This window comes from Rhinatrema bivittatum, chromosome 5 (assembly GCF_901001135.1).
Source record: "Rhinatrema bivittatum chromosome 5, aRhiBiv1.1, whole genome shotgun sequence".
NCBI lineage: Eukaryota > Metazoa > Chordata > Amphibia > Gymnophiona > Rhinatrematidae > Rhinatrema > Rhinatrema bivittatum.
This window is the reverse complement of record NC_042619.1, coordinates 175,973,756-175,987,633: the sequence shown is the minus strand read 5'-3', so window position 1 is coordinate 175,987,633 and position 13,878 is coordinate 175,973,756. Positions and strand designations below refer to the sequence as shown.

Here is a 13,878-nt window from a genome sequence, read left to right as displayed (position 1 = left end):
TCAAAAAGAATCCGTCCACATTCATCCACACCTCCTGGCAAGGAGCAGAAATTTCTGGATACTCTGGGAAGAAAGATGTTTCAAGGTTCCTTTCTTGTTTCTAGAATTGCATCATATCAATTATATATGATGCAATACCAACAAAACTTAAGGAAACAAATACAAGAACTGTCTGAATCTTTGCCTCAGCAACACCAAGATTCCTTCAATTCCATAATTTATAAGGGCCTAGAAGCAGGTAAACATGAGGTATGTGTGCAGCCTATGATTGTTTTGAAACATCTTCCAGGATGGCAGCGACAGGTATTAGCGCAAGAAGATGGGCCTGGCTAAAGGCATCTGATCTCTGGCCTGAAATTCAAGAGAAATTAGCAGACCTCCCTTGCACTGGTGACAACCTTTTTGGAGAAAAGGTGCAAGATGCTGTTGCACAATTAAAGGACCATAATGAAACTCTGCGCCAGCTTTCCATCGTGGCTACAGAACCTCCATCCTCAGACAGGCCCAGCATCGGGGTTTCGAAAGCCTTCCAGCGAGCAGCATCCACTCCCAGAACCTAATCCAGCACTTGCCACTTGGAGGACGAATCTCATTCTTTCTACCCAACTGGGCAAATATCACAACAGATCATTGGGTACTATCCATTGTAAAAACAAGGTTACCATCTGGATTTTCTCACAGTACCCAGAGATTTCCCACCAAACTCCCTCTGGATATACAAGGATCATACCAATCTTTTGCAAACAGAATTATCCACCCTGCTGAGAACCAGGGCCAAGGAATCAGTTCCCCAGCCTCAGCAAGGCAGAGGATTCTACTCCCGCTATTTTCTCATTCCAAAAAAACAGGAGGACTACGACCAATCTTAGACCTCCGAAATCTCAACAAATTTCTATGGAAAGAAAAATTCAGGATGGTGTCCCTAGGCAGGAGATTGGATCTTCAAGGCACTTACACTCATATTCCAATATTCCCTTCTCATTGCAAGTTCCTGTGTTTTCTGGTGAGTCATCAACACTTTCAATACTGGGTTCTGCCATTCGGACTTGCATCGGCAGCTCGAGTATTTACAAAGTGCCTAGCAGTGGCGGCGGCCCATTTACGCAAGAAAAGCATACACGTATTTCCTTATCTGGACGACTGGCTCATCAAAAACCAGTCGAAACAAGGAGCTCTCGACTCTCTCAAACTCACAATCTGCTTCACTCTTTGGGATTTCTCATCAATTACCAGAAATCCCATCTCATATCATCTCGCCTTCTACATTTCATTGGAGCAGAATTGAACACCACCGTGTCAAAAGTCTTCCTACCAAAAGACCGCGCAGACACACACTCCAAATTAACGAATCTCTGCACGCATAAACAATGGCTACGGCCCATCAGTTTCTAACTCTGCTGGGCCACATGGCTTCCACAGTCCACGTCTCCCCTATGGCCAGATTAGCCATGAGAGTAACGCAATGGACTTTGAGATCACAGTAGCTCCAAGCCATTCAACCACTGTCGTCTCCAACTCACATAACCCACCAATTACGTTCATAGTTCCTCTGGTGGATGAACACGAACAACTTGCTAACAGGTCTACCGTTTCAGCAACTAGTTCCACAAGTGACCTTAACTACAGATGCATCCACCTTAGGTTGGGGAGCACATGTAGACAATCTTCAGAATCAAGGTACTTGGACAAAGCTCAAAGCAACATTTCAAATAAACTTCCTAGAGCTTCGAGCTATACGTTATGCTCTATATGCGTCAAGGACTGCCTTTCTCACAAGACTGTTCTCATACAGACAACACAGTTACCATGTGGTACCTGAACAAACAAGGAAGCACAGGCTCTTATCTCCTCTGCCAAGAAGACACGCAGATTTGGGAATGCGCACTAACACATTCCATGTTTCTCCGGGCCACTTACCTAGCAGGCATACACAACGTAGTTGCAGGTCGGCTCAGTCGTCAGTTTCATCCCCATGAGTGGTCCCTGGATCCAACAGTAGCGACCAGAATCTTTCAACATTGGGGTCAACCAACAATAGACCTCTTTGCATCCGAACTGAATTACAAAGTGGACAGATTCTGCTCCCTATACAAGCAGAGAAACCAGTTAGCCATGGACACCTTTGCTCGCCCCTGGAACTCAGGCCTCCTGTACGTGTATCCTCCGATACCGCTCACAGCAAAAACTCTAATGAAGCTACAACAGGACAAGGGGGTCAAATGATACTCATATTATCAAAAGTCCCATCTTACTCCATCTCACCTGCTCCAATTCATCGGAGCAGAATTGAACACCATCCTCTCAAAGGCCTTTCTACCAAAAGATGGAGCAGACACACTTTCCCTACTGGCAACCTCGATCCATTCACAAAAACAAGCAACGGCCCATCAGTTTCTAACTTTACTAGGCCACATGGCTTCCACAGTTCATTTCACTCCTATGGCACGGCTCGCCATGAGGGTAACCCAATGGACTTTACGGTCACAATGGATCCAAGCCATTCAACCACTACATTCTCCAATTCAAGTAACCCACCAGCTCCGTTCATCTCTACTTTGGTGGGCGAACAAGGACAATTTGCGGAAGGGCCTACCCTTCCAACAACCAGTCCCACAGATAACTTTAACTACGGATGCATCCACCTTGGGTTGGGGAGCTCACATAAACGATCTCCAATCCCAAGGTACTTGGACAAAGCTAGAAGCAACATTTCAAATCAATTTCCTGGAACTTTGAGTTATACGTTATGCTCTGCATGCATTCAAGGACTTCCTTTCACACGATATTGTTCTCATCCAAACGGACAACACAGTTGCCATGTGGTACATCAACAAACAGGGAGGTACGGCTCGTATCTCCTTTGTCAAGAAGCTGCCCAGATTTGGGGCTGGGCCCTGAACTACTCAATGTTCCTTCGGGCCACTTATCTGGCAGGCATTCACAATGTAGTGGCGGATCGCCTCAGTCGTCAGTTCCAACCACATGAGTGGTCCCTGGATCCCTCAGTAGTAACCAGGATCTTTCAACATTGGGGACAACCAAAAATAGACCTCTTTGCATCACATCTGAATCACAAAGTGGACAAATTCTGTTCTCTACACAAACAAAAGAACCAGACAGCCAAGGATGCCTTTGCTCACCCTTGGAACTCAGGCCTTCTATACACGTATCCTCCGATACCGCTCATAACCAAAACTCTAGTGAAGCTACAACAGGACAGGGGGACCATGATCCTCATAGCCCCATATTGGCCTCGACAAGTATGGTTTCCCACACTTCTAGACCTCTCGATCAGGGATCCAATTCATCTGGGAGTAGCTCCCAATCTCATAACTCAGGATCAGGGTCGGTTGCGCCATCCCAACCTTCAATCCCTTTCCTTGACGACATGGATGTTGAAAGCTTGATCTTACGACCACGCAATCTTTCAACCAATGTATCTCAAGTGCTTATAGCTTCACGTAAACCTTCAACACGAAAGAACTATTCTTCGAAATGGAAAAGGTTTAATTTGTGGTGCAGGCAAAAGAGTATATATCCTTTCACCTGCCCCACAACTTCTCTACTAGACTATTTATACCATCTTTCAGATTCTGGTCTCCAGACTTCATTCGTAAGGGTACATTTAAGTGCAATCTTGGCTTACCATAACAAAATGGGAGATGCACCAATATCCATACAACCTCTTGTCAGCAGGTTTATGAGAGGTTTAACTCAACTTAAACCACCAATTCGACCACCAGGCACAGTCATGCGTTCTCCTTTTGAACCCATGAATTCCTGTGATCTTAAATTTCTCACATGGAAGACTGTCTTCCTCATAGCCATTGCATCGGCTAGAAGGGTTAGTGAGTTACAAGCACTTGTCACATAATCACCCTATACAAAATTCTTACATGACAGAGTGGTTCTCCGTACACATCCAAAATTCCTTCCCAAGGTAGTGACGGAATTCCACTTGAACCAATCCATAGTTTTACCCACATCCTTTCCAAGGCCTCATTCTCACCAAGGGGAACGGGCCTTACATAACTTGGACTGTAAACATGCACTAGCCTTTTTCTTAGACCGCACTGCAGTCCACAGGAAATCCATTCAGCTCTTTGTATCTTATGATCCAAACAAACCAGGTTAAGCAGTGGGTAAACATACTCTATCCAACTGGTTAGCAGATTGCATACAGTTTTGCTATGAAAAAGCAGACCTTCCTCCTCAAGGGCGAGTAAAGTCACATTCAGTAAGAGCAATGTCAACCTCAGTAGCACACTATCGTTCAGTGCCAATCCTTGACATATGTAAAGCAGCAACATGGAGTTCTCTTCACACTTTTACAGCTCATTACTGTTTGGACAAGCAAGGACGACAAGATTCAGCCTACGGACAATCTGTCTTACAGAACTTGTTTCCAGTATAACCCAACTCCTTCTACATCCAACCTGCTGTGATCTTCGGCTGCGTCATTTTCACCATCAATACTTCAGTGTTGCTTCACTACAAAATGACTCGGCCTATAGCTTGCTAATTACCCATATGTGAGGACTAGCATCCTGCTTGTCCTGGGATAAAGGAAAATTGCTTACCTTGTAATAGGTGTTATCCCAGGACAGCAGGATGTAGTCCTCACGAAATCCACCCGCCACCCCGTGGAGTTGGGTATGTTACCTTTTATTATTTTATTTTTGCTAAAGCTTATTGCTACATACGAGACTGAAGAGAGACCCCTGTGGCAGAGAATATCATGGCATGCTGGGCATGCTCAGTGGCCTCACAGTACCAGTCAAAAGTTTCTAGAAACTTTGACAAAGTTTTCCCACACTAGGGCTCAGTCAGTAACGTCACCCATATGTGAGGACTACATCCTGCTGTCCTGGGATAACACCTATTACAAGGTAAGCAATTTTGCTTTGGGTAATCCTACAATATTAATCTCGAGACATTTTATAGGTAGTTCATACTACAAGATAACATCCATTTTTCTTCCTTAAATCTAGTGAAGATGTGCTATGCATCTTTTTAATCCTAGTAGCCATTAATTTTTCTTGCGGAGTGGTTTGTGACATGACTTGCTTTTTTACCAGCTGTGGTTGGCCCTGGCTTCCCTTTGCGTGCTTGATCAGGACCATGTAGATCGTCTGTCTTCTGGAAGATGGATGGGCAAGGATGGACAGCAGAAACAAATGGTAAGGAAGTACAAAATCTGCAATGAACAGAACAATGTACCCCATAAAAAATCATATGTAAAACTAGAAACCAAACAAAATCCACAATGCAATGTTAAAACAATTTCTCTGTACTCACTAACGGCCGAATTTTAAAATGGTCACACTCGCAAATACTGGCAGTTACACGCACCAAGTGCTGGGTCCTGAAAAAAGGGCGGGATGGAGGCAGGGTGTGGGTGGGGAAGGACGGAGGTCAGCTGGGACTGTGGCCATTAGCCACTGTTCCAGGAAAGCACACACTGTAAGTAAAAAAAAAAAAAAAAATGTTTATAATTCTTTTACTTAGGTAGGGGGTATGGGTTAGGGTGGAGAGGGGAATGGGTAGGAAGGTTTGGCAGAGGGGTAGGGAAGTTCCCTACCCCTCTGCCAATTGGGAAGGCCCAATTGTGTTGCCATGTATAATTTGGTAAAATTCACCTGCCCGCACAACCCATGGATTTTATAACATGTGCGCGTCCATATTCACGTGCCGGGAACCACGTGCACCTTTTAAAATCTACCCCTATATTTACAAAGCATATAATGGTGCTAGATTGACTGACTTGTAAATAAAATTCCAGAGTGTGACATAATGGGTCTAATTTATGCATACTGTATTTTCCGGCGTATAAGACGACTTTTTAACCCCTGAAAATCTTCTCAGAAGTCGGGGGTCGTCTTATACGCCGGGTATCGTCTTATAGGGCAGCGCTTCTCACCGGTGTGTCGCCAAGCACTGGCAGGTGTGTCGCGTGCTCCCGGTCTCTCCCGCTGCTCTTCCTTCCCTGCTGCCGTTGCCGCTGGGCTATCAGCACGTTCAAGCCCAGCGGGAACAGCAGCGGTGCAAAAAAAAAAAAAAGCTGTGGCATCCGCGGCTGGCCTTTTCTTCTTCCCGCCCCCCCCGACCCGGAACAGGACGTGATACGCGGTGCGCGGGAAAGAGAAAGAGCCGTGCCGCATGAAAAATAGCAGCAGCGACAGCAGCATCGGCCCCCGAGCAATCTAAGCAGCTGATAATAGGGAAAGGAGACAGCAGCGTGAGCCTCCCGCGGCCGATGGGATTCTTCTTTCTTGGCCTGCGGGGGCTGGAGGAGGAGGCTGCAGCAGCTACCATTTGTGCTCGGGGGGCGGGGGAGGGGAGAGGAAGTGAGTGAGAGAGAGAAGCAGCCAGCCAGCCTGTGTGTAAGTGAGAGAATGCATTTGATTGAGAGCATGTGTGTGATTGAGAGAAACTGGTCAGAGAGCTCATGTGTGTGTATATGTGAGAGACAATGAAAGTGACTGCTCAGAGAGATGACTGATGTGTATGTGAGTGTGTGAGAGAGAAAAAGCATGGAAGTGAGAAATCTGGGAATGTGAGAAAGCATGGGAGTAAGAAGCCTGATTATGTGAAGAGAGAGCATGGGAGTGGGAGGGCTGTTTATGTGTGCGTGCATGAGAGAGAGACTGGTTGATAAGTTGACGGTGTGTGTGAGAGAAAGACTGGTGTGTGTGAATGTGAGAGAAAGAATGTGATTCAGGGAATGAGAAGCCTGTGCATGTGGAGAGAACAAGCATGGGAGTGAGAGACTGGTGAGTGTGTGTGTGAGAGAGAGACAGAGAAAGTGATTATGAGAGTGAGAAGCCCATATATGTAAGCAGAACACGGGAGTGGGAAGCCTATGTGTGTGTATGGCATGAGAGAAACTGTTCAGGAAGGTGTCTGGTGTGTGTGTCAAAAACTGTTTGGGAAATGATTGGTGTGTGAGAGACAGAAACTGGTCATGGGGACATGACTGGTATGGTGTGTGTGTGAGAGACATGGGCCCTAAGGAAGAGGAATAGGAGAGCTGCTGGAGGGGGTAAGTAAAGGTGGCTTTTTAAGATTATTTTTCTTGATTGACTGCCATTTTAATTATTTAATATTATGTGATGTGTCTGCTTTTTTGAAATATTTTATTGGTGTTTGGAGAATGTTTAATAGTTTTTATGAGTTTTTAATTGTTGGATGTTATTCTGTTCATAGCTGTTTTGAAACATTTATTCTGCTTATTAGTATAGTTTTACAATTATTTCTGTGTGGGGATCTCTAGCTGCTTGCTAGTTCTGTTTTCCTAATAAGAGGTGTATTGGTTTTTAGGGCCTGATATACAGTATTTGTAGTGTTGCCCTTTCATAGATAGGGTTGCTCCTGTTTTGAGTATAAAATTATTTTTTTTCTTAAAAATGTGTATAAAAAGGGGGGGTCGTCTTATACGCCCAGTCGTCTTATACGCCGGAAAATACGGTAGATTTATCATCAGGATAAACACTTGATAAATTTACCAAAATATTTTGGTCTTTCAGGTTGGATAGGAATATTTTGTTTATGGAAGGTATTTTCAATTTTTGTCAGAATTTGGTATCTTTAACTTGGCTGTCCTTCAAAAAGTACTTGTGTGCAATCTAAACAAAAAAAAATTCTTGAATCACTTCTAGCATATACATATAATTAGGCAGGAAGCCCTTTGGCACTTTTTTTGCACAGGCAAGCGAAACCATTACTCATCACTGAACTATAGATTAGTGGCACCACTGTCTGGTGTGCTAGTGAATGCTAATCTTAAGTGTGAACATATAAAATACAGATAGTAAAACTGATATTTTTATTAAAACTAAATATTGGTGGACTTTACAGAGTGTTAATAATCTGTTAATCTTGGTTAATAGAAGAGTGTCTGTCCATCTTTGTCCCTTTTATTTTGCTAATTTTTAAAAATTCGAGCTCCAGCAAATTATTGCTTTGGATCTCTTTCAGCCGATGTGTGATAACCATGATGATGGTGAGACTCCAGCAATCATCTTGTGTAATGCATGTGGAAATTTGTGCACAGATTGTGACAGATTCCTTCATCTGCATCGGCGAACAAAAACACATCAGAGACAGGTAAGATCCCTCTTGCCACTGCAGGCACATTCCAAGAAATGTCTTAGAAAGGCATTAGACTAAAAAGGCAATAAATGTATGACCTTTTTGCCAATCTTGCTGAATAGGTTCATTTTGCATGCATTTTGTACTGGTATATTTGAAGGTTTTTAATAACAGGTTTGTGGTATAATGCAACACATTTCTCTTTATTCACTAAATTGAACATCTACTTAGATCCTGAGCATACCGCTTCACTGAATGTTCATGCCAGCTACTTCTTAAATTATATCAATAAAAATATTTAAAAATATATCAGAAACACATTTTATCCTAACATAATTCCTACTGGAAAGGGCACATTTTTTTATTTATTTATTATTTATTCAATTATAACATTTACAAATAAATGATACAATCAAGCATCCCAGAAAAAAGAAAACAAAATAACAATGTGTGAAAGAAGTATATTTCCAATAATAATATCTGGATCAGCCCACATCTAGGGGAGGTTGAGATATGAGATTCAAACGTGTGTCTTTTTTTCTATTACAACCTTATCCTTAAACCTAAGGTAATCTAGATTTATCCTGAAGAAAACGCTCCAGGTGTGAAGGATCAAGAAAAACAAATTTATTGGTTTGATATGTAATTTGGCACTTGCATGGGAATTTCAAGCAGAAAGTGCCTCCCATATCTAGTACTGCTTGCTTCATAGAAAGAAAAAGTTACCGCCATGCCTGTGTTGCACGGGAAACATCAGGAAAGACCTCTATCTTTTGAACCACAAAAATCAAAATTTCTTTTTTTGGAAGTATTTAGTAAAGTACAGGTCTTTATCATTTTTCAAAGAAAAAGTAACTAGCAAGGTAACCCTAGATGCTATATTATCCAGGGAGTCTTCTAAAAAAAAAAGTGGAGACCCCTGGACTTTCTAAAGTGTCAATGCCACCCTCTGCAACTTGGATCGTTCTTCTTTTAGGCAGGTAATACATTTTAGAAATAATTGGAATTTTTCCCATCTCATAAGAAAGTATATCCACCAAATATTTTTAAACAATTCAAAATCTGATATTAGTCGAGAAATAGGAAAACTTAATAAACAAAGATTAAATGATCTGGCACAATTTTGGCATGGGTAACTCCCACATGAGATTCTATACTATTTCTTGCCTCCAATAGTCCTTCCATTATAGGTTGTAAGAAGGGTTGTGGGGACCTAGGGCTTAAGGTAACTCCTAAAAAGGAGTTTCCTTCTACAATTCCCCCAGCACTGGACTCACCCAATCGCGTTATGTGTGAGTCCATGGGTCCGACTCTTTTTGACAAAGGGGTTGATGGTGAAGAGGTATCATTTTTAGATTTACGTTTCCTTCCCATAATTTATTTTCGTACCCAGGGGCGCGCCCCTTTGGCGTGTGGCTTCGGCTGTGCGCCGCAGGGCCCTCAATTTTATCTCAGTCTCGAGGGGCGCCTCCCAATGTCATCACACCGGGTCCCGCCCCCTCGAAGCCGGGCCTTCTCACCTCACAGCGAAGAGTATATCAGTTTCAAAATTGCAGGTAACAAGCACTCACAGGAAGCAATTTATAGATGATTTCTCCCTAGCACATTGCCTCATGACTCCCTCCTCCCAGTCAATGTGCCGTAGGGGCCTAGATTTTATCTCAGTTCCGAGGGGCGCCTCCCGATGACGTCACACTGGGTCCTGCCCCCTCGATCCGGGCCTTCTCACCTCACAGCGAAGAGTATATCAATTTCAAAATTGCAGGTAACAAGCACTCACAGGAAGCAATTTATAGATGATTTCTCCCCAGCACACTGCCTCACACTCTCTCCTCCCCAGAAAGGACAATTTAATGCCTTGAAAGGATTAAAGATCCTCTGCTTCACCTCAAGCCTTCTGTTGCTTGAGGTGAAACATGGTATTAACTGTTCTGATTTCTTTAACTGGGCAATAGGTAATTAAATTAGGAGAGTGCACTGGATATGGTCTACATAGATTTCAATACAGCTCACATCAGCGTTCCACACAGGAGGCTTTTAAAGAAGCTGACAGCTGAAGGTCAATCTTAAGGTGGTAATTCAGTACATGGAGCAGAGTGCCATAGGGATGCATTGTAAAGCTGTTCCCTGTACATTCCCAGATCAGTCCAGATTCCTGAATTTTGCCTTCCCTCCAGTAGATGGAGACAGAAGTTTCGACTGACACTTATGCCGAGGTGCCACCTGCAGTCCTTCAGTATTTCTCTGTTTCCAGCAGATGGTAGAGGTGCAAAACCTGTAGTCTGGAAGATAGATACAATTTAAAAAAAAAAAAAATGGAAGAGTTTTCTTCAGAGGAGGATTCTCCTCTATCGCCTCCCAGAGGGTAGTCAGATCCTGGGCGGACTATCCCCCCTGGTATCTGAGGCAGAAGAGCTAAAGGTCTTACTTAGCCTTCTCTTTTGGAGCTTGAGAGGGTTGACACCAGGGGTCCCAGCTCACTCACCCTGCAGAAGACGGACAGAGCCTGCTGCCTTATACTGGGAAGTGCTTGAATTTTTTATTCTCCTTGGTAAAGTTCTTAATTTATAAAAAAGCTAAACAAAAAGGAACCAGCAGTGCTCCATCTGCCTCTGCCCCTTTCGGAATCGGCTCGTGCCAGTCTCTCATGGTGGCTTCTCCCCAACAAATTACATCGGGCAGTGGATTTGGAGATGCCATCTTGGATTATTGTGACCCTGGATGCCAGCCTTTCTGGTTGGGGGGTGGTCTGTCAGGAAAGTTCGGCACAGGGCCAGTGGAGGAGGCCTCCTGGTCAATCAACTGTCTGGAAACCAGAGCTGTGAGGTTAGCCCTATGGGCCTTTCCTCTAGTGCAGGAAAACTTGGTCAGAATGCTGTCAGACAATGCGACGACAGTGGCGTATATAAATCGCCAGGGCGGCACCAAGAGCCGAGCTGTGGCACAAGAGGCACAGGAGCTCATCACCTGGACGGAGCTGCACTTGGAGAGGATAGCAGCTTCTCACATAGTGGGCACGAGCAATGTTCAGGCGAATTTTCTTAGCAGACACCAACTTGATCCAGGAGAGTGAGAACTGTTCAACGAAGCCTTCTGGCTTTTTTTGCAACAAGTGGAGCACGCCTCATTTGGCAATGCCAAGGCCCCGCGGTTCTTCAGCCGGCAACGGGAGACAGGTGCAGGAGGAGTGGATGCTCTAGTTCTCCCTTGGCCATCAGACGTTCTTCTCTATGTGTTTCCGCTGTGGCCTCTGATCGGCAAAGTTCTCTATCGTACAGAAATTCATCCCGGCGACGTCATACTTGTGGCCCAGGCGTCCATGGTTCACAGATCTGGTCAACCTAGCGGTGGATGGTCCTTTGCGGCTGGCTCACCTTCCACATCTTCTGCATCAAGGCCCCGTGTTTTTGGATCAAGTAGATCGCTTTTGTCTAGGGGCCTGGCTTTTGAGAGGGAGCATTTAAAGGATAAGGGTTATTCAAATTGTGTGATCGCAGTCCATGAAAATTTCCACCTCTCTAACGTATGTCAGGGTGTGGAGAGTTTTTAAGGCTTAGTGTTTGTATCATCTGATACAGCCTACTCAGGCTTCTATGGGAGATGTGTTGGCTTTTTTGCAGGAAGATCTTGTTAAAGGGTTGTCCGTTAATTCCCTGAGGGTTCAAGTGGCGGCCTTAGGTTGTTTCCGTGGTAAGATCCGGGGTGTTGCCCTGTCTGCACATCAGGATGTAATGCATTTTCTTTGGGGAGTGAAACATCTATGTCCCCCAATCTGGAATCCATTTCCTTCCTAGAGCCTTAGCTTGGTCTTGAGAGCCATATGTGTGCCCCCATTTGAGCCTGTGAAGCGGGCGACTCTTAAGGACCTTACTTTGAAGGTGATTTTTTTGGTGACCATATGTTCTGCTTGGAGGGTTTCAGAGCTCCAAGCCTTGTCGTGCAGGGAGCCCTTTTTGAGGATTACAGATTCGTGTATTTCCCTGAAAACTGTTCCCTTCTTTCTGCTCATGTTTGTGTCCTCCTTTCATGCGAATCAATTGGTGGAGCTCCCATCCTTTCCCGGTTTGAGCTCTGCTACGCCTCAGTCTAAAGACTTACAGAGGTTAGATGTTAAACAGGCGCTATTGCAATATTTGGAGGTGACTAACAATTTCTGCCTAGCCAATCATCTGTTTGTGCTGTGGGTGTGGCTGTAAGCGGGGTAATAAGGCCACTATTGCTCGGTGGTTGAAAGAAGCCATTAGATCTGCCTACATTACTCATTTGCAGGCGGCCTCCTGGGCTGAATGTCAGCAAGTGTCGCCGCAGGAGATCTGTAGGACAGCTACTTGGAAATCTTTGCACACCTTTGCCAGACATTACCAACTGGATGTCCAGGACCCTGATGCTAGGGGTTTTGGAGAGAGTGTGCTTCGAGCGGGACTCTCCAGGTCCCACCCTGGATAGGGAAGCTTTGGTACATCCCAGGAGTCTGGAATGATCTGGGAAAGGAAAATTGGTTCTTACCTGCTAATTTTTGTTTCTGTAGTACCATAGATCAGTCCAGAGTCCCGCCCAGTGAGGGATAGTGAGTTTAGGGTAACCAGCTCAGTACCTTTTTTGCTGTATCTTTGTTCTGTATCTCCTCTGAAATAAGACACAGGTTCTGGATTGTTATTTTCAGGGTTTTGTTTTAGCTTTAATGTTTCCTCTCCCCACTGTTCTATTTGAGGAAAAGGCATATTGTTTATTACTCTTTTTAGCTTGGGTACCATTCAGGTGGCACCTCGGCATAAGTCGCAGCATCAATCAAAACTTCTCTGTCTCCATCTGCTGGAGGGGAGGCAAAACCCAGGAGACTGATCTGTGGTACTACAGGAACGAAAATTAGCAGGTAAGAACCAGTTTTCCTGTTATGAGCAATGTCGTGCAAGAAACATTGCAAAGGAACTAAAAGGAGAAGTTTACCTTTTTGCTAAGTGTGCTAAAATCTGCAGCTGAATTCATAATGCAGGAAGAGTATAAAATAAGGGATTTAAGAAACTTTGAGTGGTTGAGTGTGTGGAAGCTAAAATGTAATGTAAAAAACATGCTGCTGAATTTCCAATGTGAGTTAGCCGGATAAGTCTTACCTGGCTAACTCACTTAACCAAATATGTTTGAATATCTACCAATTGACATTTTCTGTCTTTCTGTAGGAAGCTTTTCTTTTCTTAATCTCAGTTGTGCTGACATTGATAGGTATTTAAAGAAGAGGAAGAAGCTATCAAAGTTGATCTCCATGAAGGCTGTGGGAGAACCAAACTGTTCTGGCTCATGGCGCTTGCAGACTCCAAAACCATGAAAGCAATGGTGGAGTTTAGAGAGCACACAGGTAACATGATATGAGCACTTGTTTTTTTTCTTAAAAGAAAGTTGACCCTATGTCTATTATGCAGTTTAAGGATACACAGCTAGCAATAATGCCTTCTAAGATATTAGTGAAATACTAAGTGACTTATGTACTTAACAGTTTTTCCCTTTTTGTGTCTATGGGGAAAAATGCTTAGTACATAAGGCTATAAGTTATTGTTTAAACTGTTCCCTATTATTCCCCTTCAACCTATTATAGTATCCATGATAGCCACAGTGTTAGTGGTAGGGCCATATTTAAAAAGCATTACTTGCATTAAAAGGCCATTATTTGTGAGTATGTGGGCTGGGCATGAGCGACATGGATTTTAAAAGCTGCTAATTATGTGCGTATATGCATGTGTGTGCGCTAAAAAAAATTTTTTTTAAATAGGGGGGGAGGGAGCGCGGTGGGAA

The 13,878-nt window shown here is 43.9% G+C and overlaps 1 protein-coding gene across 1 annotated transcript in view; it reads left to right on the top strand.

Annotated features, from left to right (window-relative positions):
- MYCBP2 (MYC binding protein 2) overlaps positions 1–13,878 on the top strand; it is a 1,075,853-nt gene that overhangs the window by 956,285 nt on the left and 105,690 nt on the right. Inside the window, 3 exon segments of the mRNA XM_029603038.1 lie at positions 5,079–5,180; positions 7,978–8,106; positions 13,312–13,444. Coding sequence (XP_029458898.1) covers positions 5,079–5,180; positions 7,978–8,106; positions 13,312–13,444 — 364 coding nt within the window.